General features: G+C 42.0%; 1 protein-coding gene across 1 annotated transcript in view; it reads right to left on the bottom strand.

Moving 5' to 3' along the window:
* Nucleotides 1-18,958, bottom strand: part of LOC115194276 (segment polarity protein dishevelled homolog DVL-2) — a 28,705-nt gene extending 9,747 nt beyond the window's left edge. Inside the window, exon 1 of the mRNA XM_029753884.1 lies at nt 18,471-18,958. Within this exon, the coding sequence (XP_029609744.1) occupies nt 18,471-18,631 (161 nt within the window). The 5' untranslated portion in view covers nt 18,632-18,958. The remainder of the gene's footprint in view (nt 1-18,470) is intronic.
* Nucleotides 18,959-26,392: the final 7,434 nt, after the last annotated feature.

Raw genomic sequence — 26,392 nt, 5'->3', positions numbered from 1 at the left:
TGTCGAGGAGACACTTAACTGACTGCCCAGACTAGGATCAGGTCCATCGTGAACTACCGGGCACCCCATCTATGAGTAGCTCGCCAAGCAACTCTGAAAGTAGCCTACATGCAATTTCCACCACAAACTGTCAAACAAATCTCAGAAGTATCAGACACACGCAAGATCCCAGCTAATCAACGCAACACATCATTATCTCACCCCTGGTTAGCCACTATTGGCTAAAAAAAAAGCTAAATCTAACAATATCTGCCAATGAATTTCCCCCGCCTGTCTGTGTGGTGCACAGGTTTGTCTATCACTCAGTCTGTAGCCAGTTGATGCGATAGGCCTAGCCATCTTGTGGGTTGACAGAAATACTTTCCCCAAAGCCTTCTCAAGGAAATGTTAACTGCAAAGCAGGCTTACCTGGCAGAAGTATATCATAAGTATATTATTCGTATTTATTATTTGTTATTTGCAAACTTTGCCATGAAATGAGCATTAGTCAGTACAGAACCATCGCTAGAAGGGCACATTCCTCACCTGCTAGATGTGCAATTAAAAAGGGCCAGATGTGCAATTAAAGGGGAATTACACGCAAAATCTACATTTGTTCGTTTTAATTTTAAAAAGTGTCTTCAGATAAGATTTAAGCATTGACATGGACTCAGAACATCCAATTTCCTTGTTTCTCTATGAACTATTGTCATTTTGCGAGTGAAAACCAAAAAAATCTAAAAACAGGAAAAATGAAACATTTCAGAAAATATCAAACAGAATTGGGGGGGGGGGGGTCTGATTTTATAGGGACCTCTAGAGTTTATTAACCATTATTTTACCAGGTACAGTATATTGACAGAAAACAGTGCACTAAGGACCCGGGGAAGAGTTGCAGGGGAGAGAAGAAAAGGGTGCGTACTTGAAAGGTATAAATAAAAATTGTAGCTTGCGACGTTTATTATTTTTTTTAAAGCAGCTCTCATGCTCAAAAAGGTTGGAGACCCCTGCAATAGCCTATGTAAATCTACTATCCCCATCACCTATTCTATTGGTCAGCTTGTCGAGAAAGAAATAGCTATTCCAAAGCAGACTCTGGGACAATCAACCAAATTCATACAACCAGTAGGCCAAGGCTACATAAAAATAAAAACTTTAAAAAGCAATGAGTCTCGTGCAACAGATCAGAATGTTTAGCTTATAATGTGACGAAGTAATAGTTTATCAACATTTTTAAGCGCAACAATGCGCAGTAGGCTACGCGCAAATGTTCATTCCATAATGCAATTAGCGGTAAAACGTTAGCAAAAGGCCACCACCCATGCTAGCGGTTTGATGTGACAGAGATGAATATAGACATTCGATATTTAGAAAGAGAGATCTAATAGGCTACTTTGAAGCAAGGTAAGACATGCCTCATAATATGTATTCAAACATTCAGGTTTCAAACAATTAAGTATGTTTTCAAAATGCATAATGCCTCCAACTCATTGCAAAGTGGTGTGATGCGCTGCTGAAGCCTGCCTTCCGTTGCTATTGAGATGCTGCAGCAGCAACAGCCTTTGCACTTTCTGACAGATTTTCCACTCAAAGGCTCTGTATGTTTATTGTATGCGTGTGATGATACACTACCAGCCAAAAGTTTGGAAACACCTACTCATTCCAGGATTTTTCTTTATTTGTAGTATTTACTACACTGTAGAATAATAGTAAAGACATCAAAACTATAAATCATGTAGTAACCAAAAGTGTTAAATCAAAATATAATTTTATACTTAAGATTCTTCAAGGTAGACACCCTTTGCCTTGACGACAGCTTTGCACACTCTTGGTACTCTCTCAACCAGCTTCACCTGGAATGCTTTTCCAACAGTCTTGAAGGAGTTCCCACATATGCTGAGCACTTATTGGCTGCTTTTCCTTCACTCTGTGGTCCAAGTCATCACAAACCATCTCAATTAGGTTGAGGTCATATGATTGGAGGCCAAATTAAATCAAATTTTATTGGTCACATACACATGGTTAGCAGATGATAATGCGAGTGTAGCGAAATGCTTGCGCTTCTAGTTCCGACCGTGCAGTGATATCTAACAATTTCACAACTACCTTATACACACACAAGTGTAACGGAATGATTAAGAATATGTACATATAAATATATGGAGGAGCATCTAATGCAGCACTCCATCACTCTCCTTGGTCAAATAGCCTTTACACAGCCTGGAGGTGTGTTTTGTGTCATTGTGCTGTTGAAAAACAAATGATAGTCCCACTAAGCGCAAACCAGATGGGAGGACGTATCAATGCAGAATGCTGTGGTAGCCATGCTGGTAAAGCGTGCCTTGAACTTAAAATAAAATTGAGTGTCACCGTCACACCACCTCCTCCATGCTTCACGGTGGGAACCACATGTGAAGATCATCCGTTCACCTACTCGGCGTCTCACAAAGACACGGCGGTTGGAACCAAATCTCTCAAATTTGGACTCATCAGACCAAAGGACAGATTTCTACCGGTCTAAATGTCAATTTCTCGTGTTTCTTGGCCCAAGCAAATCTATTCTTCCTATTGGTTTGCTTTAGTAGTGGTTTCTTTGAAGCAATTCGACCATGAAGGCCTGATTCACACAGTCTCCTCTGAACAGTTGATGTTGAGATATGTCTGTTACTTGAACTCTGTGAAGCACTTATTTGGCTGTAATTTCTGAGGCTGGTAACTCGAATGAACTTATCCTCTGCACCAGAGGTAACTCCAGATTTTCCTTTCCTGTGTCGGTCCTCATGAGAGCCAGTTTCGTCATAGCGCTTGATGGTTTTTGCGACTGCACTACAAGAAACTTTCAAACTGACCATGTCTTAAAGCAATGATGGACTGTCATTTCTCTTTGCTTATTTGAGCTGCTCTTGCCATAATGTGGACTTAGCCCTATTTGGTAAAAGACCATCTCTGTATACCACCCCTACCTCGTCACAACACAACTGATTGGTTCAAACGCATTAAGGAGGAAAGAAATTCCACAAACAAGACACACCTGTAAATTGAAATGCATTCCAGTTGACTACCTCATGAAGATGGTTGAGAATGCCAAGCATGTGCAAAGCTGTCAAGGCAAAGGGTGGCTACTTTGAAGAATCTCAATTATAAAATACATTTTGATTTGATTAACAACTTTTTGGTTACTACATGATTCCATGTGTTATTTCATAGTTTTGATGTCTTCTATTAATCTAAAATGTAGAAAACAATAAATCAAGCAAAACCCTTGAATGAGGTGGTGTCCAAACTTTTGACTGGTACTGTACATAACGACTATACTGTACACACTCGCCAATTTAATTCCACAAAATTATGCAAATTAACCTATAGACCGATTAGCATGACCAGCCAAATGTATTTCCATCAATGTATACGCTAAAAAGCATTATTTCGCAAATGGGATTTTTTCCCCCTTCCTTTCCCGGACAATTAGTCTGCACCAATTTTCTTTACTGGCTTTCCTATTTTCTATGGCCAAAAGCCGGCTATTACCAGCTAACGGAAACCCTGAGACAGGTTGTGTGCGCGCGTATGGATGTCGGTGTTTGCAACATTTTGTGTGTAGTACGGTCTGCTAGGCCCACTCTGGGGTGTTGTAAGCAGCGGTTGTGGCCAGATTGTTGTGGGTGAGTGGTAGCACCGGACCAGATTGTTGTGGGTGAGTGGTAGCACCGGGCCAGATTGTTGTGGGTGAGTGGTAGCACCGGGCCAGATTGTTGTGGGTGAGTGGTAGCACCGGGCCAGATTGTTGTGGGTGAGTGGTAGCACCGGGCCAGATTGTTGTGGGTGAGTGGTAGCACAGGGCCAGATTGTTGTGGGTGAGTGGTAGCACAGGGCCAGATTGTTGTGGGTGAGTGGTAGCACAGGGCCAGATTGTTGTGGGTGAGTGGTAGCACAGGGCCAGATTGTTGTGGGTGAGTGGTAGCACAGGGCCAGATTGTTGTGGGTGAGTGGTAGCACAGGGACAGATTGTTGTGGGTGAGTGGTAGCACAGGGACAGATTGTTGTGGGTGAGTGGTAGCACAGGGCCAGATTGTTGTGGGTGAGTGGTAGCACAGGGCCAGATTGTTGTGGGTGAGTGGTAGCACAGGGCCAGATTGTTGTGGGTGAGTGGTAGCACAGGGCCAGATTGTTGTGGGTGAGTGGTAGCACAGGGCCAGATTGTTGTGGGTGAGTGGTAGCACAGGGACAGATTGTTGTGGGCACTGGGGAGGCATTGTCACCAGCAGGAGGCTGGCCTTGTGTGAGCGAACTTGGTTTAGTCTCTCTCACATACACAAATCTCTTCTTTCTTTACCTCCTCTTGGTACCCCTCTCTTTCTTGCTTTCCCTCCTACCTTCTTTTTCTTACCCTGCTCTCACTCTCTCTCACCGTCTCTGAATAATTTTGGTTGCTCGCTCCTCTTCTTTCTCGCTCTGTGAGGACTAGGGTTGCACATGTCGGGGGAATATTCAGAGGTAGAAACTTTGTGGGAATTAACGGGAATATATGCAAATTTATATTAATACCATTTAAATGTAGATGTTTTTTACATTGGATATATTTACAATATCATATGGAGACAGAAACAAACCTTTTACCTTATCATAAGTAGACAATTGCAAATTATTAAATCCTTCCAATAGAAATAAAAAATAATTTAGTTACGAATTTAACTTTAAATGAGTTGACTCTTCACATGGGATGATTTCACTGAACAACAAAAGGGAATATTGAATGATTTTTTATTAAAACATTTATTTCACCTTTATTTAACCAGGTAGGCTAGCTCAGAACAAGTTCTCATTTACAACTGTGACCTGGCCAAGAGAAAGCAAAGCAGTGCGACACAGAGTTACACATGGGATAAACAAAACATACAGTCAATAACACAATAGAAAAAAGTCTATATACAGTGTGTGCAAATGAGGTAAGATAAGGGAGGTAAGGCAATAAATAGGTCATAGTGGCGAAATAATTACAATTTAGCAATTAAACACTGGAGTGATAGAGACTAGAGTGATAGATGTGCAGAAGATGAATGTGCAAGTAGAGATACTGGGGTGCAAAGGAGCAAAAATTTTAAATGACAGTATGGGGATGAGGTAGTTGGGTGGGCTATTTACAGATGGGATATGTACAGGTGCAGTAATCTGTGAGCTGCTCTGACAGCTGGTGCTTAAAGTTAGTGAGAGAGATATGGGTCTCCAGCTTCAGTGATTTTTGCAATTCATTACAGTCATTGGCAGCAGAGAACTGGAAGGCGGCCAAAGGAGGAATTGGCTTTGGGGGTGACCAGTGAAAAATACCTGCTGGAGCGCGTGCTACAGGTGGGTGCTGCTATGGTGACCAGTGAGCTGAGATAAGGTGGGGCTTTACTTAGAAAATACTTAGATGACATAGAGCCAGTGGGTTTCGCAACATATGAAGCGAGGGCCAGCCAACGAGAGCATACAAGTCGCAGTGGTGGGTAGTATATGGGGCTTTGGTGACAAAACGGATGGCACTGTGATAGACTGCATCCAATTTGCTGAGTAGTGTTGGAGGCTATTTTGTAAATGACATTGCCGAAGTCAAGGATCGGTAGGATAGTCAGTTTTACGAGGGTATGTTTGGCAGCATGAGTGAAGAATGCTTTGTTACGAAATAGAAAGTAAATTCTAGATTTACATTTTGGATTGGAGATGCTTAATGGGCGTCTGGAAGGAGAGTTTACAGTCTAACCAGACACCTAGGTATTTGTTGATGTCCACATATTCTAAGTCAGAACCGTCCAGAGTAGTGATGTTGGACGGGCGGGCAGGTGCTGGTAGCGATCGGTTGAAGAGCATGCATTTAGTTTTACTTGCATTTAAGAGCAGTTGGAGGCCCTGGAAGGAGAGTTGCATGGCATTGAAGATCGTCTGGAGGTTAGTTAACACAGTGTCCAAAGAAGGGCCAGAAGTATACAGAATGGTGTCGTCTGCGTAGAGGTGGATTAGAGAATCCCCAGCAGCAAGAGCAACATCATTGATGTATACAGAGAAAAGAGTCGTATACAGTGAAAAGAGTCGGCCCGAGAATTGAACCCAGTGGCACCCCCATAGAGACTGCCAGAGGTCCGGACAACAGGCCAGAGATCCGGACAACAGGACAATGATGCCCAATGATCCATCGCATCTCCCAAAAATGTATTCAACATACATCTGTAAAATGATAGTCTAGAAACTAAAGCTTTGGTTGTCTTCCTATCAGGCTTCCATCTTCTCCCTGTCCAACACTTGAACATCAGACTCGGACTCATCTTCACTGTCACTTTCCAACCTTGTTGAGGATGGCTCATTGTCAGGCTCAAAAAGCATTTTTCAACCCTTGCATTGGTCAGCCTGTTGCGTGCTTTGGTGTGCGTGTTCCCAAACAAGGACCAGTTGCGCTCTGAGGCGGCTGATGTTGGTGGGATTTGGAGGATGATGGAGGCAACAGAGGAAAGAGCCTCAGATCCACAAAGTCCCTTCCACCAGGTGGCTGATGAGATATGTTGGCCGGACTGCCATATTGCATCTCCATCCCAAAGCCCTTGTTTGGAAGGGTACTTTGCCAGACTACCAAGAACCTTTCCCTCATCCAGGCCAAGGTGGCGAGACGCAGTAGTGATGACACCATAGACCTTGTTGATCTCTGCACCAGACAGGATGCTCTTGCCAGCATACTTGGGCTCCAACATGTACGCTGCGGCGTGTATGGGCTTCAGGCAGAAGTCTTCACGCTGTTGATGTATTTCAGAACTGCAGTTTCCTCTGCTTGGCGCAACCGTGAAGTGGGCAGGGCAGTACGGATTTCTTCTCTTACATCTGCAAGCAGAGTCTGAACATCAGACAGGATGGCATTGTCTCAAATCTGTGCAATGGCTACTGCTATAGGTTTCAGGCTGCTTACCACTCTCTCCCAAAATACATCATCCAGGAGGATCCTCTTGATGGGGCTGTCCATATCAGCAGACTGTGATATGGCCATTTCTTGGAGAGAGTCCGTCCCCTCCAGGAGACTGTCAAACATGACACCACCCCAACGGGTGTTGCTGGGCAGCTTCAATGTGGTGCTCTTATTCTTCTCCCTTTGCTTGGTGAGGTAGATTGCTGCTATAACTTGATGACCCTTCACATACCTAACCATTTCCGTGGCTCTCTTGTAGAGTGTATCCATTGTTTTCGATGCCATGATATCCTTGAGGAGCAGATTCAATGCATGAGCAGCACAGCTAATGGGTGTCATGTGAGGGTAGGACTCCACTTTAGACCAAGCAGCCTTCATGTTCGCAACATTGTCTGTCTCCAGGGCTAATACCTTCTGTGGTCCGAGGTCATTGATAGCTGCCTACAGCTCATCTGCAATGTAGAGACCGGTGTGTCTGTTGTCCCTTGTGTCTGTGCTCTTGTAGAATACTGGTTGAGGGGTGGAGATGTAGTTAATTATTACTTGCCCATGTAACATTCGACCACCCATCAGAGATGATCGCAATACAGTCTGCTTTCTCTATGATTTGCTTGACCTTCAGTTGAACTCTGCATCCAGCAAATGAGTAGATAAAGCATGTCTGGTTGGAGGGGTGTATGCTGGGCGAAGAACATTCAGAAATCTCTTCCAATACACATTGCCTGTGAGCATCAGAGGTGAACCAGGTGCATGCACAGCACGAGCAAGACATTCATCAGCATTTCTCTGACTGCGTTCCTCCAACTTCTGACCCCAGGAGGACCATGAGCTGCTGCTATCGATAAGGTGTCTGATTCGTCATTTTCACCTCAAATAGAAGTAGAGGGACTTTCGCCAGAGGTTGCTTGTTGTGAGCGCTGAGGGAACTTTATGCACTTGGCCAGATGATTCTGCATCTTTGTTGCATTATTCACACATGATTTGGCACAGTATTTGCAAATGTACACAGCTTTTCCTTCTACATTAGCTGCAGTGAAATGTCTCCACACATCAGATAGTGCCCGTGGCATTTTCCTGTAAAGATTAGAAAGAAATGAGTTAAAAAAAACCAAATATAATTCCAGGTACAGATAAATAGTTAAACAGTTAGATTAAATAACTCCTTTGTAAGATAAATGTTTTAAAATGAAACATGTATGGAAACAGGTGAATTAACACTCAGTTAGTAGCCTCAAGCAAGCTAAAACCCACATGGTAGCAAAAACTAACTAGCAGAAATTGTTAGAAATTATTTAAAACACTTTGCTGTAGCCAACTATTTACTAGTTTTAAAAAAAAATCATGCATGTCATAAAATATATTCACCCCACCCAGTATTGTAATCAAAACTTACCATATAGCATGTAGTCCTTAGCTCAGACAGTGTAGGAGTGTGGGCTCAATAGCATCTCATTAGTGTGCAAGATCTTGAGAATCAGCTGTACATGTGATGGAAGAATGCATTGTGCATGCAGAGGGTTGCAATTCAATTGAATTGAGGATAGTTTAACCAAAATATGCCACAAGACCTAGAATTGCCTTATGTGTATCCCACAAAAAAAGGTTGACTGTTATAAGCTAACTTTTTTGATGACTTTAAACAAAATTCCCCAAATTCCCGGGCTTAAATTCCCATGGAAAATTTCCGGAAATTCACTGGAAAGTTTCCAACCCTTTGTAACCCTAGTGAGGACGGACTCAAATTGCATCCAGAAAGGGACAGACAGATGCAACATTCTACACAACAGAGTAACTGTCCACATTCCTCACCATTACAAACAAACAAATTACCTCTCCTCAAGCTATTTCACCAACGCACAAAAAAAAGCTTCAAAACACAAACATCTCGAATATTCCCTCATAACCATTACTCCTTGGCCGCACATCCCAAACAAACAAACTTTTTTCTCCCGTCTATTAATCTCTCACACATCCCACCCAAAACAACCATCTACTTCCCCCACCCCTCCTGTCCATCTCTCGCGCCTCTCTTCATGTTGACTCTGCCGCAGCCAGACCCCCAGCAAATGGCCTCTCTCCAACCCTAGGTTCTCCTGGTCTGCTCCACTCCATGCTGCTGGCTCTGGCCTGACTGACACACAGCCTGTCTGACAGCTGGCTCGCACTCCCGGAAATGAAAACACACAAGGAACAGGCAAAACACACTCTGATGCTTTAGTTACTTTGCTGAGGCCACAGGCTGAAGTAACAGACCCTGAGAAAAGTAGCTCGGTTTTGATTGGGTAGCTGACTTCTGAGCAGAGTTTAAACGTAGCCTCCTTGTAACTGACTTTGGAGGTTCGTTTCAAAATGTTGCGGTAGAAGTATGGTCAGACAACTCAGTAGACGCAGGAGCACTTCATTGTTTTAGCGACTGTTTTTATAATATAAGTTGGTGTTTTGTGGTGTTCTTTGTTTGTGTGAGTAAGTTTACATTTCAGAGTAGCTTACAAAACGCAAGAGGTTTTACTGCAATTAATGTGTTTAACAGAAGCCCTAGGTCTCATCAGGCAAACTCCACCACAAACATGCATTCCATTCAACCTAGGGTAGGGCACAACTGACAAACAGCCAAAGAAAGATTGACAGTGACAGCTCTTTCAGTCTGGAGGATTTAAATGGGAGAAAGTAAGGAGAGGAATAAAGTATGTCTAAAGTAGAGGTCGACCGATTAATTAGGGCCGATTTCATAACAATCGGTAATCTGCATTTTTTGGGGTGCCGATTATGGCCGATTACATTGCAAACCACGAGGGGACTGCGTGGCAGGCTGACCGCCTGTTACGCGAGTGCAGCAAGGGGCCAAGGTAAGTTTCTACATTGCATAAAACTTAGAAAACTATCAATCTTAACATAATCACTAGTTGACTACACATGGTTGATGATATTACTAGTTTAACTAGCTTGTCCTGCGTTGCATATAATCAATGTGGTGCCTGTTAATTTATCATCAAATCACAGCTTACTTCGCCAAACGGATGATGATTTAACGAAAGTGCATTCGCGAAAAAAAGTACAATCGTTGCACCAATGAACCTAACCATCAATGCCTTTCTTAAAATCGAAACACAGAAGTATATATTTTTAAACCTGCATATTTAGTTAAAAGAAATTCATGTTAGCAGGCAATATTAACTAGGGAAATTGTGTCACTTCTCTTGCGTTCATTGCACGCAGAGTCAGGGTATATGCAACAGTTTGGGCCGCCTGGCTCCTTGCGAACTGTGTGAAGACCACTTCTAACAAAGACCGTAATTCATTTGCCAGAATTTTACATAATTATGACATAACATTGAAGGTTGTACAATGTAACAGCAATATTTAGAACGGTTCCATATTTTACTGAAAGAATAAACATTTTCGAAATGATAGTTTCCGGATTTGACCATATTAATGACCTAAGGTTCGTATTTCTGTGTGTTATTATATTATAATTTATGATTTGATAGAGCAGTCTGAGTGAGCGGTGGTAGGCAGCAGCAGGCTCGTAAGCATTCATTCAAACAGCACTTTCCTGCATTTGCCAGCAGCTCTTCATAATGCTTGAAGCACAGCGCTGTTTGACTTCAAGCCTATCAACTCCTGAGATTAGGCTGGCAATAAAGTTCCTATAAAAACATCCAATAGTCAAAAGGTATATGAAATACAGATGGTATAGAGAGAAATAATCCCTATAATAACTACAACCTAAAACTTCTTAACTGGGAATATTGAAGACTCATGTTGAAAAGGAACCACAAGCTTTCATATGTTCTCATGTTCTGAGCAAGGAACTTACACGTTAGCAAATGTTTAATTTTTTGTATTTTTTATTACATGGCACATATTGCACTTTTACTTTCTTCTCCAACACCGTTTTTGCATTATTTAAACCAAATCGAACACGTTTCATTATTTATTTGAGACTAAATTGTTTTATGTATCATATTAAGTTAAAATAAGTGTTCATTCAGTATTGTTGTACCGTAAATTCCGGACTATAAGCCGCAACTTTTTTCCCAGGCTTTGAATCTCACGGTTTAAACAATAACGCGGCTAATATATGGATTTTTCCCGCTTTCAAATTTTTTCTCTCCAAAAACACACATTCTGTGACGTGCTCAGTTTTTTGGGCGGCATGAAGCTTTCATTAGACCAATGAAATTGCCGAACGGGTTACGGTCAAACAACTTTTTTGGTTACTGTTTAGATTAAATCGAGCGCTCTCAAACTTCCCATCATTCTGATTACGGTAGTCATTTTGTCACCCTCATCATGGCAAAGACACGGAGAAATGCATATGATGCAGCTTTCAAGTTGAAGGCGATTGATCTGGCTGTTGGAAAAAGAAATAGAGCTGCTGCACGGGAGCTTGGTCTTAGTCGATGATAAGACGTTGGAAACAGCAGCGTGAGGAATTGACTCAGTGCAAAAAGACAACTAAAGCTTACTGCAAATTTTTTATTTTTTTAAAAAAAATTTACAAGCCGTGTTTCGTTAAAGCCTATTTATTTTTGTTACAAGCTGTGTTTCGTTAAAGCCTTTGTAAAGTTCATTTTTTCAATGTACCGGTAGGCACCTGCGGCTTATAGACATGTGCGGCTTATTTATGTTAAAAATAATACTTTTTTAAAAATTCAGTGGGTGCGGCTTATATTCAGGTGCGCTTAATAGTCCGGAAATTACGGTAATTGTCCAAAAAAATTTATCGGCATCGGGTTTTTTTTGTCCTCCAATAATCGGTATCGGCGTTGAAAAATCATAAATCGGTCGACCTCTAGTCTAAAAGGTTGCCAGCCGGCCAAGGTAGGATATTCAGGGAGACAAAAACTTGGTCCAGTTTCCAAAAATAAGAGATGCTTAGGATTTAACAAGATGGGAGGGAGAGAGAGAGAGAGAGAGATGGGGATAAGTGATGAGAACAGCCAGGGCGAGTTTTTTCTTTTGGTGTCCATTCATTGTGAAGGTAGTATTCATGGCGGAAGTTATGCTTTGACCCATATGCTCCAAGGCCCTATTCCCACTACGAGATATGATGAAGAGTGAGGGGCGGGGTGGGGATAGAGAATTCTACTTTTCAATTCACATTACATTCTTACCTTATCTTTCGTTGTGGCTAACAACATTCTTGGTCTACAGCTCAAATTGTTCGTAAATATCACAGTAGATAGCCACTAGCACAAAATATTCAACAATGACAAACTTTTCTTCTAAAACACATTACAATACTGAATAATGCAACCAAACCATATTACACTCTTGAATAATTCAACAATTCACAACTTGTGAATCACAAGCTTGTATTTACAGAAAATTAAAGGGTTTATTTTCTCATCTGTAGTCTACATTCATTACGTTTTATCTTCAAGAGAAAAGCACAGTTGCTATAACAGCATGTCTTCAAGTAATATTGGCCTATCAAAAATGAACGATTAACCCTCTCATACATATATAAAAAGTACAGTAGGCCTACCTTACAACTAACCAGGCTTCATGCATAATCCTTACATGTGGTAAAATTTAACTACCATGATGATCTGTTTTATATGGGAAGCACATAAACACCCAAAAATGAAATACATCATGATTTTTCAAAGTGCACAATTAGTCCTCCTCAGTCTGATCAACTGTAGCCTACGGATAACAGCTGCAGGTAGCCTAGAGAAGCCTTTCTGCATTTTTTTACAGTGATCCCATCTGGGCCAGGGGAAACACATGTTTTTAAAGCCTCAGCTATGTATTTGCAGCGCCTTCGGGAAGTATTCAGACCCCTTAACTTTCTCCACATTTTGTTACATTATAACTTTATTCCAAAATGTATTTTTTTAAATCCCCTCAATCGTCACACAATAACCCATGCATGACAAAGCAAAAACATGTTTAGACATTTTTCTAAATGTATTAAGTAAAAAAAAATCAGAAATATCTTATCATGGAATAGCCTTCATTTCATAGAACAAGAATAGACTGAAGAGCTTCAGAAGAAAGTTAATTGTTTCTGGCCATTTTGAGCCTGCAAACGAACCCACAAATGCTGATGCTCCAGATACTCAACTAGTCCAAAGAAGGACAGTTTTATTGCTTCTTTAAATCAGAACAGTTTTCAGCTGTGCTAACATAATTGCAAAAGGGGTTTTCTAATGATCAATTAGCCTTTTAAAATGATAAACTTGGATTAGCTAACACAACGTGCCATTGGAACACAGGAGTGGTGGTTGCTGATAATGGGACTCTGTACGCCTATGTAGATATTCCATAAAATTTCAGCCGTTTCCAGCTACAATAGTCATTTACAACATTAACAATGTCTACACTGTATTTCTGATCAATTTAATGTTATTTTAAATGGACAAAAAAAGTGCTTTTCTTTCAAAAACAAGGACATTTCTAAGTGACCCCAAACTTTTGAACGGTAGTGTAAGTATTCAGACCCTTTGCTATGACACTCAAATTTGAGCTCAGGCACATCCTGTTTCCATTGATCATCCCTGAGATGTTTCTACAACTTGATTGGAGTCCACCTGTGCTACATTCAATTGACTGGACATGATTTGGAAAAGGCACACACCTGTCTATATAAGGTTGCACAGTTGACAGTGCATGCCAGAGCAAAAACCAAGCCATGAGGTCAAAGGACTTGTCCGTAGAGCTCAGAGACAGGATTGTGTCGAGGCACAGATCTGGGGAAGGGTACCAAAGAAAATATGCAGCATTGAAGGTCCAAGAACATAGTGGCCTCCATCATTCTTAAGTTTGGAACCACCAAGACTCTTCCTGGAGCTGGCTGCTTGACCAAACTGAGCAATCAGGGTAGTAGGGCCTTGGTCTGGGAGGTGACCAAGAACCCGATGGTCACTCAGAGAGCTCCAGAGTTCCTCTGTGGAGATGGGAGAACCTTCAAGGACAACCATCGCTGCAGCACTCCACCAATCAGGCCTTTATGGCAGACTGGCCAGACGGAAGACACTCCTCAGTAAAAGGCACAACAGCCTGCTTGGAGATGGCCTTCCAATGTTTTAGGTGGCTCAGTGCAGCCGGCAGTTTCAGGATGCAACAGGCTGGTAGTGCAATTTCAAGTAAAAACTCAATAAAACATGTCTCAAATAGGAAATATTTCAGCTGTTTCAAAAACTTTGTTCTGCTATTAGCATTTATACTGTAGGAGTGTTGGCTCAACACTGCCCTGATTCAAGGATGGCAACTGTCGGGCAAGTGTAGTGCACTACCTCCGGAGGTAGCGGTCGAGATGTAGGCTACGCAAGTTTACATTTTGAGTAATATGTGCAGCCGATGGTATTTTTACGAAAAGTGTAGTGCAGGCAGTGTGCACTCAATGGTGCATTCGACTGCACGCGTCACCCTCTGAAGAGCCTTGCAGTCCGCGGCAATGGAGATGCCGTACCTTGTTGTGATGCAGCCCAACAGTATGCTCTCAATGGTACTCGGGAACAGGCCGAATTTCCAGAGGTTGAAGAGTCGCTGTTGCACCTTCTTCACTACGGTGTCCGTGTGGTTTGACCATTTCAGCTTCTCAGAGACGTGTACGTCGAGGAATTTGAAGTTATTGACCATCTCCCATTGATGAGGATGGGGGCGTGTACGGCCTGGTTCCTCCTGAAGTCCACAATCAGCTCCTTTGTTTTGTCAACGTTGAGGGAGAGGTTGTTTACCTGGCAGTACACCGTCAGAGTGCCTACCTCCTCCCTGTAGGCTGTTGCATAGTTATTTAGGCCTACTACGGTCATGTCGTCAGCGAATTTGTTGGAGTTGGAACTGTATATGGCCACGCAGTCGTGTGTATACAGGGAATACAGGAGGGGAATGAGGACGCACCCATGCGGGGCACCCCGTGTTGAGAATCAGTGTCAACGAGGTCATGTTGCCTACCTTCACCACTTGGGGTGGACTATCAGGAAGTCCAGGACCCAGTTGTATAGGGAGGAGTTCAGACCCAGGGCTGTGAGCTTTGTAATGAGCTTATTGGGCACTATGGTATTGAAGGCCGAGCTGTAGTCGATGAGCAGCATTCTCACAGATGCATGATCCACTAATGCTAGCGATCCTCAGGAAAAACTAACAAAGATGTGACAGGGGAAAGAAAGGTAAACCGAATGCAATGATGCAAAAATACAAGTATGTGGGTATTACCGACGATGGCTCTCGATAGTGGCAAATGTTTAAAATGATACAAATTGTAAAATAAAACGGAGAAAAGCCTGGGCATATAATCAAAAATATTCTAAAGCACATACAACAATTCGGCAGCTTCAGCCCTAAGAATCTAATCTTATTTGTCACATGCGCCGAATACAACAGGTATAGTCCTTACCGTGAAATGCTTACCTACAAGCCCTTAATCAACAATGCAGTTAAGAAAATATTGCGTAACTAAAATATATATATTTTAAAGTAACAATAATGAAGCTATATACAGGGGGTACCGGTACCGAGTCAATGTGCGGGGGTACTGGTTAGTTGAGGTCATTTGTACATGTAGGGTAAAGTGACTATGCATACACTGCATTCTGAAAGAATTCAGACCCCTTGACTTTTCACACGTTGTTATGTTACAGCCTTATTCTAAAAATCGCTGAAGTTGTTTTTTCCCCCTCAATCTACACACAATACCACATAATGACAAAGCAAAAACAGCATTTTAGAAATGTTGGCAAATTTATATAAAAAAAATAAAAATAAACTTCTTCATACCCAAGTCTTCTTGGGTATGACTCTACATGCTTGGCACACCTGTATTTGGGGAGTTTCTCAGATTCTTCTCTGCAGATCCTCTCAAACGCAGTCAGGTTGGATGGGGAGCGTCGTTGCACAGCAATTTTCAGGTCTCTCCAGAGTAGAGGTCGACAGATTATGATTTTTCAACGCCGATACTGATTATATATATATATATATATATAAAATAATGACAATTACAACAATACTGAATGAACACTTATTTTAACTGAATATAATACATAAATAAAATACATTTAGTCTCAAATTAATAATGAAACATGTTCGATTTGGTTTAAGTAATGCAAAAACAGTGTTGGAGAAGAAAGTAAAAGTGAAATATGTGCCATGTAAAAAGCTAATGTTTAAGTTCCTTGCTCAGAACATATGAAAGCTGGTGGTTCAATATTCCCAGTTCTTCAATATTCCCAGTTAAGTTTTAGGTTGTAGCTATTATAGGAATTATGACGCGTCGACTATCTGTATTTTATAAAGGTTTGACTACTGGATGTTCTAATAGGCACTTTAGTATTGCCAGCCTAATCTCGGGAGTTGATAGGCTTGAAGTCAAACAGCGCTGTGCTTCAAGCATTGTGAAGAGCTGCTGGCAAACGCAGAAAAGTTTGAATGAATGCTTACGAGCCTGCTGCTGCCTACCACCTCTGTCAGACTGGTCTATCAAATATCAAATCATAGACTTAATTATAACATAACACACAAATTAGGTCATTAATATGGTCAAATCCGGAAACTATCATTTCGAAAACAAGACGTTTATTATTTCAGTGAAATACGGAAACGTTCTGTATTTTATCGAACAGGTGGCAACCCTAAGTCTAAATATTGCTGTTACATTGTACAACCTTCAATGTTATGTCATAATTATGTACAATTCTGGCAAATTAATTACGGTCTTTGTTAGGAATAAATGGTCTTCACACAGTTCGCAACGAGCCAGGCGGCCCAAACTGCTGCATATACCCTGACTGCTTGCACGGAACGCAAGAGAAGTGACAATTTCCCTAGTTAAAAGAAAGTCATGTTAGCAGGCAATATTAACTAAATATGCAGGTTTAAAAATATATACTTGTGTATTGATCTTAAAGAAAGGCATTGATGTTTATGGTTAGGTACACATTGGTGCAACGACAGTGCTTTTTTCGCGAATGCGCTTGTTAAATCATCACCCGTTTGGAGAAGTAGGCTGTGATTCGATGAGAAATTAACAGACACCGCATCGATTATATGCAATGCAGGACAATATCATCAACCATGTGTAGTTAACTAGTGATTATGTTAAGGTTGATTGTTTTTTATAAGATAAGTTTAATGCTAGCTAGCAACTTACCTTGGCTTCTTGCTGCACTCGCATAACAGGTAGTCAGCCTGCCACGCAGGCTCCTCGTGGAGTGCAATGTAAGGCAGTTGGTTAGAGCATTGGACTCCTAACCAGAAGGTTGCAAGATCGAATCCCCGAGCTGACAAGGTAAAAATCTGTCGTTCTGCCCCTGAACAAGGCAGTTAACCCACCCTTCCTATGCCGTCATTGAAAATAAGAATGTGTTCTTAACCGACTTGCTTAGTTAAATAAATCGGCCACAATCGGTGTCCAAAAATGGCAATTACCGATTATGAAAACTTGAAATGGGCCCTAATTAATCGGCCATTCCGATTAATCGGTCGACCTCTAATTTATATCTTATTTCACTGTGGAAAAAGGGGCCGCAAACACGTCTATATGATTTTCAGTTTGCTTCCATATGGCTGATTTCACATTCATCTTCTGGGATCATAAGGAAAAAGCGTGTAAATCATGTAAAACAATTGCTATGTGCATTTACAATACTCATTTAACTAGCTCTTACCAACAGCTCTTACCAATTTATAAATTACAGCGCATGGAGAATGCTGCTATTTTATAAAAAGCAGACACTTTTCCCACTTGGAAGTGACAGGTTTGCTGATCTTATGGTTTCCTCAAGCGTAAAATTGGTGGAATTATAAGGAAATTAAGTCAAGGTCAGAATATGTCATCTGTAAACACACCTTTAGTCGAGCGACACCTCAAACAAAGTAGGTGAATAGCATGTTATTCTCATACTTAAGTTCAAAGTCACAATACATAGAGAAAAGCGCATTAAAATGGAATTTCGTTCCATTTACAGTCGCTTAACTTGGGTTGGAATAGGGGCCCAAGAGCAGAGCAGGCAGGGGCTTAGAGGTGGAATATACACTGCAGTGTGTAATGTAGCCTAGTTTTATTTACACCATCCCAGCAGCTATCTTAGAAATGTAACTCTGCACTGTGTTTCTGAGCATGAACTTTGTAGCCTATAGCACACATCGATATTTAGCCTAATAAGCAACGCAAACACTGAGAAATATTGCCATTACAAATGACATGACCCTCCCCTGGACTAGAATTTAAAAAGAAATACTAAACCCTCCCCTTGAGTGAAAAAGCATGACCCTCCATTTTCCTCCAGGTACCAATTCTGTACATTTCTATCAATCTCTAAGTGTGAGGGCGCTCTTAGCTATGAGAAAGGGAAGGGTGTGATGTATGGCGAGAGAGGCCTAATTGAATGGTTCACATTCTGCGCGCAGTCAGTCACCCCCCACATCCCCTCCCTATTCGATAGGCGAAAGTCACTCACAAACGTTCGTAACGTTAAGGCACATTTGGAGACATTCAGTTGATCCTATGGCGCTTATAGAACTCATTCTGGGTTGGTTGGTTTTCTCCTTTATCATAATTTGCCTGAAACCCACAACCGGACACTCGCACAATCGTTAATCACTAGCTCTCACTCACCCAAAGTCCTGGTCCATAGACTTGAAGAAGAATTTGTAGTTGGGCTTGTTCAAGACCTGTTTAAAATCCAACAAAGTGATATCTTCGGCAGGAATCGGAATCTTCACCAAATACGGCGTCTCCTCCTCGTCGATGTGGTATATTATTTTGGTTTCCGCCATTTCTCTAAACCCTTTTTCCAGCTGTCCCACAAAAACTATGGAAGAGAAAGCTAACGGGAAAAGGGGGTGAGGTGAAACGCTCTTACAACGCTAGCCAGTAAATTTGCACGGGCCAGAAATAACAAAAAAGTTTACAATTATACTTATACCACGTGTCTATCTCCCAAAGATACAATATATCATTCTCCTACGGCCAAAGGGTTAAAAACCAAGCACACCCTACCTTCACACTATCGGCCACCCACAACTTTTCCCCCAACAAAAACATACGGAGGGAAGGGGGACTCTAAAAAACGTTTCTCTCGACTGTTGCAAGCCAACGCGGCGTATGACGTCGTGTATGCTCCCTTTACGTTTTTGCTCAACGTGCCCTCGTCCCCCTGTAGAAATATTCCGGAGATTTTATTCCACAATACATTTTCCACATTCACATTAGTCATAATTCATCTTCATTATGTAGCCTAAATGATTTTACACACACACATGCACAGGGAGAGAGAGTCAAAATGTGAAACATATGAAAAGATTTGAATAAATAGCCAATACAATCAAAGGTCAAATAGAGGGTGCTTATATTTGTCCTGTTTCACACATGTACTAGTGGGTAACCTGTACAAGTGCATGGTGTGAAATTCCACTCCCCCTGAGACACCCTCAGAGAGTGGGGTCAAGGCCAGGGATCAGGCATTATTGCGCAACCCTGGAGCAATTAGGGTTAAGTGCCTTGCTCAAGGGCAGATCGGCAGATTTTTCTCCTATTTGGATCAGGGATTCGAAACAAGCAAGCTGTTGACTGGCCCAACACTCTAACCACTAGGCTACCTGGCGCCCCAATGTAATAGGCGCTCCTAGATTAGACCACTAGAGGGAACTCTAAATCAGTGCATAGCCGAAAAACTCAGAACTGTCTATATATCATTTTCTCAACTAACAGAACTAGACATGTGATTATGAGGCTGTATGCATCAACCTTTTATATATTTTAAAGATATGTCATTTACAGTTGAATTGAAGTTAACAGGACATTTCAAGGCTACGTTTGATGTAGGCCCGTAGTTCAGTCTAGATCTTAGGCCATATTCAAATATTTTGACAATACACCCTTCCTTCCTTGAGTAAGGGAGAAGGAAACAAGGAAAGACAAAAGGAAGGAAGGCTGCATGTAAAAGTATTGGAACAGGCCCCTCGGTTCCTTCTCCCCTCAGCTGTGGAAAAACCTGGGCCCAAACACCAGTCCCACCACGCAGGTCATCACAAACAACACCAAGAATACCACGGCCAGGGTCCTCCTGTAGTGCTGCAGCACCTCCACCTCACCCACCAGGCCCACACCTCCACCATGGGGCCTATCGCTTGGGTGCATCTGCTCCACCCTTAGGCTCACTGTGGGCAGGATGATGAAGCGGGCGTCCCTGCTGGTATCCAGGGAGAGGACCACCCTCTGGGTGACGGTGGCCAAGCTGGCAGCCATCGACACGGGTGTGCAGAAAGACATGGGGGGCAGTTGAGCCAGGATGCGGGAGTTGCAGGGCAGGGTGAGGGGGTCGCCAGTCTCCAGCAGGGTGGGGTGGCGGCAGAGGGGGCAGAAAATGGCAGGGCTGCGAGGGCTCTGGGGGTCTGCGGGTTCAGCTGGATACGGGGACAGCTGGATTCTCTGGAGGCACTCGGTGCAGAAGACGTGGAGGCATTCCAGCATGCGAGGACACTTGCCACACTGGTTGTACTCGTGGTAGCAGATGGGACACTCCACCTCTGTGGACTCACCCGGCTCAGAGCCGAGTGCCGCTGCTTCTGCTGATGCTTGGTCCCCCTGGAAGTGAACTGGTTCTGGAGGCTCAGCCATCGTGAGCGAAAGGGGGAGATGGAAGTTGGAATGGGAGTTGGGGGGGCGGGGTTCAGAGTCAGACTGCGTTTGGGGTGGTCAGATGTTCTTTGCTATGTCTGCAGAACCTGGAGGAAGATATGATATAATAAATATTGATTATATTCTGATACAGTATTACAGTTCAAGTCTTTTTGGCTATCGTAACCTAACCTTTCAGTATGTGTGTAACAGAGGGAAAATGGGCCTAGGTCTATATGGGGTACAAATAGTCCATCTTAAACCTGGTCCTTGGGGCTTTCTGTTCTGTTTCCTCTTGGTTTATGATGAGATTCCTAAGCCCTTGAATCACTGGCTTCAGTTAATTACCAAATGAAGAAGAGATGTAAAGCCTGCCCCCTAGCCCCTAGCAGTGGGGAGCAGAGGAAATGGAAAGCCTGACTGCAGGATCCACACTCAGACTGATATCCCTTTCATACTAAGACGTTCTTCCGCCAACTTTCCCATACTGCCAACTTTTTTCCGCTTTTTCCATATATCTGAAAGCTATTGCCAGTATCAAAGCCCAAACTTTTATTGCCGCCTAATGATCTAGTAATCATTTCGGTAAACTTCTGCCTACGGCTTAGTATGAAACTTAGCCGTAATGCTGAGGCGGCATTGGCACGCACTATGCTATTTAAACCAGTTAAATGTAACTAAATGTAATCCCCCAAAGTAATTATTTATTATGAGAGGGCCATAAACAATAACTAGTAACGTTGCATATTCCAAGAAAGGTTAGTGTCACTTTTCTAGTAATTTAAAAATAATAATTGCTGAGGTGTATTCACTTGAGGACACAAGCTCAAGTACACTGTACAAATATGATAAAAATCTGAAATATTTTATATGATGTATTTCCTATTCAACAGAACTGTATGAATACCGCTTGAAATTATTTATATACTTCCTAAAAATAGTATAATCAGATTATAACATTTCACCTTCCTTATAACTATAAAATACATATTTGTATGTTTAGTGTTAGAGAAAAATTTGCATATTTTCTAAAGGTCTCTCTTGATCTGTACCAGAACACCCTGTATATATATTGTTATTTTAATGGTGCTCTTGAATTATTTGTTACTTTTATTTCTTATTTTTTTAGGTATTTTTCTTAAAACTTCATTGTTGGTTAATTAAGGGCTTGTAAGTAAGCATTTCACTGTAAGGTCTTACACCTGTTGTATTTGGCGCATGTGACAAATAAAATTGGATTTGATCAGAACATCAACATCAGGTCTCACAGGGCTATATCTTAGCATCCTGAACTCATTAGGAACTTCCCTTTCATCTCATATTAATCTTGTCTATCTATGACAAACAGTTTTTTTTAATCTATAAACTATTTTAGATGAATCGCTATAAATCGCTCTCTGAATGTGCTACTGTGATGAAACCACTCTCTCCTACTGCGCTATGATTTAAGGATTGCAGGCATGTGCACAAATCGATTTATAAGACAAAATGTAGGTCTCCTAAACAGGGGACTTTACACCGAGGTTTTAAACTCTTGATGGTTGCTAGGCAATGCCAGTTAACCATCGTCCTGCCACTTCTCCCATAACCCACCACTAAGCATGCACTGTTTTCTTAACCACAACTGGATGGATCCATTAAGAATTTCTGTGGGAATAACTGTCACTGAATGATGAAAATATTGGCATAAAGTAGGCTAATGCGATTGAAGGCATACTATCAAATTGTTGCTTACTGAAACGCCCAAAGTCATCCAATCATTGTAATAAATTTCAAGCAATAGCCTACCCGCCTACGGTCAACTAGATTATAATTTCAGTTTGTGTGCAGCTTTCAGATTGGGACAGCGCCATCGCTCTGCTTTGAGACAAGCATGGGGACTCTTCTTGATAAATCAATGTCCGATTTGTTTTCACTGAATCTCTGTTTGGATATTGGTTAGGCTACAATTAGGCTGGGAAAATGTTAGCTAAATTGAGGCGAGTGCTGCTCATGATCATCTTGTCTAGTTGGCTCATTTATTAGAACATTTTGCCTGCATGTTATGTAGTTTAGTTTAGCTAGTGGATTATTTTGCTCTTCACTCACAGTCGCTTAGTAGCCTAGGACTACTCCCAACCAAAAGCCTGTGACTTCAATCAATGTGATTTTGTTTCACTGAATCTCCTTCTGTAGACGCTACTTGGTTAATTGGTTTCTGGCTGGGCAAATAAGTGGAGGTGGTATAGCTCATCTATTGGTTTTCTCATCTATCACTGATCAGAAACATTTAGCGCGCAATAATGTAGCCTAAATCAAGTGTAAGGCTATTATTTTTGCTCAATCGAGTAAATGCAGCTACAAAAGCCCGCGGTTGTGAAATATGAACAGGATACTCGCACGCTTTTGAAAATAGGATTGCAATTATTATTTTATATATTTTTTGTGTTCCACATTTATTTATATAAAAAGAACGTGTTAACAACCCAATATTGTTAATCAACCAGGTTGTCACTGAAATAATTACAATAAAATAGTAGCCTTACTTTTTTACATTTTTATTAATGCCAACACTGTTTTCTATGCTTGTTTTCACTTAATACTTTGGGATACTGGTTCTATGTCAGATTTTATGAGGGTTGCCAGATTGGAGTGAAAATCTTTATTTGTCAGTTTAAAAAAAAAAACATTACAGGGCTGTGAAACCCATAGCCGAATGGCTTCAGACTAACATAAGGTAACATAATTCAACTAAAAATATGCCATTCTATAGTTTTGAAAATACATTTTATAGTTTCTTAGCACCTGCCAAAACAAATGAATAATGTTGATTTTTGATGATGTATATTCAATAGATTTATTCAAATAGATGCTCCCCAACATCTGCACACCACTACTGCCACTTGTCCCTGGCATATCAGCCTGCACATGGTAATTATAAAAGGGTTATGCAGGCAAGAAGGTGGTAAAAATGGGTCTGTTTGTAAGGGGGGGTCAGATAAACATTTCCCTTCATTTCTCTCTATGTGAAAGCAGTATAATAAGTCAAAGGTAGAGAAGTGGAAAAACAAAGTAGGACAGGAGCTGTGGATAGAAGTGATTACCGGGCCCTACACTCTCTCTCTGTCCCTCTGTGTGTTGTGTTTGGTTGCGTTTCAGGTATTTCTCACTGTGGGCTAGTTAGAATACTGACGCACCAACAACACCAACGCGACAATCATACAATGAATAAGAATGCCCTCAGCACTACTGGGTTTGTTTACAATTCCACTGATAGTTGACTAGTGAAATAGAGATTTGAATCAAGTAAACTGCCAAGGATCTCCTCCCGAAGTGTTGTTCCACCGCTGCATAATAGGACAAATGAACCACAATATGAAAATTACTTGTAATATACATGATGGAAAAGGGGTGTACTGTACTCATCTGATATTCCCTTAGGTGTCCATGTGTTTACCTCATAAAGAGCAAACCGTACTTTCATAAACAGCAGCCTCTCCATTCACATGGGATAGAGCAAGGCAAGCCGTACTCAACAGGGCAGTTGCCTAGCAATAGTGGTCTATTTTGTATTGGGCCCCAGGAGCAGAGATTGTAAGAAACATGTTTCCGTGGGATTGGTCTATCTGTACATGTCACACTTTTATTTGGTTCAATAATCTCAATACACATTCCAGACAAATTTGGTCGACATTTACCCTGTGTAATTTGCTTGACAATAATGAATGACTTTCTCCAACTCCTAGACATCCACAGTCAGAAATGGTATACAGTGCAGCAATACAACAGAATGGCAAAAATACATACTGCATGATGTCATAACTGCTATGATAGCCTGTGTATTAATATATTGCCATACTTTATCTACCGTATGTAGTTCAGTTGATATGAAAACACCATGGGAGTTAAACTCACCGAGAATTCATAACCATGTAGTGTGTGGGAAGATAACAAATACTTACCGCCTCATACACTCGCTGTCACACACCCCTCAGATAAGGGTGAGCTTTGACGTTCCTCTCCACTACCAAAATTCTCACCCAACACGTCATGGTTCTCATTTACAGTAAAAATGAACAACACACTTCGTTAATCTACCTCTCTACCTCTTATTTATACTGGCTCGCTCTCCCTCTCTCTGTTTTCTTTCACTCCACATCTCCTCTCCTCTCTTGCTTTACCCATGCCTTGACATCCTCTCCTCTCTCCTACTGGAGCCAGGGTTGTCTCCTGGTTGCCCTGACATTAAGTCATCTCTAAGTTGTGGTGGTAACTGGTAACCAGGGACATGGAATAGAGGTAGAAGCCACCTCCTATAACCCTGACGCTTCTCACTGTCCACACTGTACAGTATTTGTATGTACATTGTCTTTGTCAATATACAGGGTATTCAGAATGACAGAATGACTGTTCTGAGTCAAATGACTGTGGATATCATTCAAGTGGGATGTCAGTTCCAAAAGCAGCATCCTGATAACTAGTTGAGTTATTGGTGCTGGTCTAATGGAACTCATATGATGTCTAGTCTGTATATCTGCAAGACCCCAGGAAACATATTGCCAAACATGCTAACATCCTCTATGAATTATACTACATGACTTAAAGTATGTGGACACCTGCTCGTCGAACATGTCATGCCGAAATCATGGGCATTAATAGGGAGTTGTTCCCCCCTTTGCTGCTATAACAGCCTCCACTATTCTGGGAAGGCTTTCTACTAGATGTTGGAACATTGCTGCGGGGACTTGCTTCCATTCAGCCACAAGAGCATTAGTAAGCTCGGGCACTGATGTTGAGCGATTAGGACTGGCTCGCAGTTGGCGTTCCAATTCATCCCACAGGTGTTCGATGGGGTTGAGGTCAGGGCTCTGTGCAGGCCGGTCAAGTTCTTCCACACCGATCTTGACAAAGCCTTTCTGTATGGACATCGCTTTTTGCACGGGGGCATTGTCATGCTGAAGCAGGAAAGGGCCTTCCCCAAACTGTTGCCACAAAGTTGGAAGCACAGAATCATCTAGAACAGGCCTGGTCAACTCCAGTCCTCGGGGGCCTGATTGGTGTCACACTTTTGCCCCAGCCCCAGCTAAAACACCTGACTCCAATAATCAACTAATCATGATAGTCAGTTAAAAATGGAATTAGTTTAAATCAGGTGTGTTTGCTAGGGATGGGGGGAACGTGTGACACCAATCAGGCCCCCGTGGACTGAAATTGCCCAGGCCTGATCTAGAATGTAATTGTATGCTGTAGCATTAAGATTTCCCTTCACTGGAACTAAGGGGCCAAGCCCAAACCATGAAAAACAGCCCCAGACCATTATTCCTCCTCCACCAAACTTTACAGTTGGCACTATGCATTCAGGCAGGTAGCGTTCTCCTGGTATCCGCCAAACCCAGATTCGTCCGTCGGACTGCCAGATGGTGAAGCGTAATTCATCACTCCAGAGAACTGGCTCCCAACGAACAGTTCTTGTGCTGACATTGCTTCCAGAGGCAGTTTGGAACTCAGTAGTGAGTGTTGCAACTAAGGACAGACATTTTTTACACGTTACGCGCTTCAGTACTCGGCGGTCCCATTCTGTGAGCTTGTGTGGCCTACCACTTCGTGGCTGAGCCATTGTTGCTCCTAGGCGTTTCCACTTAACAATAGCAGCACTTACAGTTGACGGGGGCAGCTCTAGCAGGTCAGAAATTATGAACTGACTTGTTGGAAAGGTGACATCCTATGACGGTGCCACGTTGAAAGTTACTGAGCTCTTCAGTAAGGCCATTCTACTGCCAATGTTTGTCTATGGAGATGGCATGGCTGTGTGCTCAATTTTAAACACCTGTCAGCAATGGGTGTGGCTGAAATAGCTGAATCCACTAATTTCAAGGGGTGTCCACATGATTTTGTATATGTAGTGTATCTACAGAAAAACATGTCTCTGATCATGTATG

This window comes from Salmo trutta, chromosome 5, assembly GCF_901001165.1.
Source record: "Salmo trutta chromosome 5, fSalTru1.1, whole genome shotgun sequence".
NCBI classification, from domain to species: domain Eukaryota; kingdom Metazoa; phylum Chordata; class Actinopteri; order Salmoniformes; family Salmonidae; genus Salmo; species Salmo trutta.
This window is presented reverse-complemented; position numbering and strand designations above follow the sequence as displayed.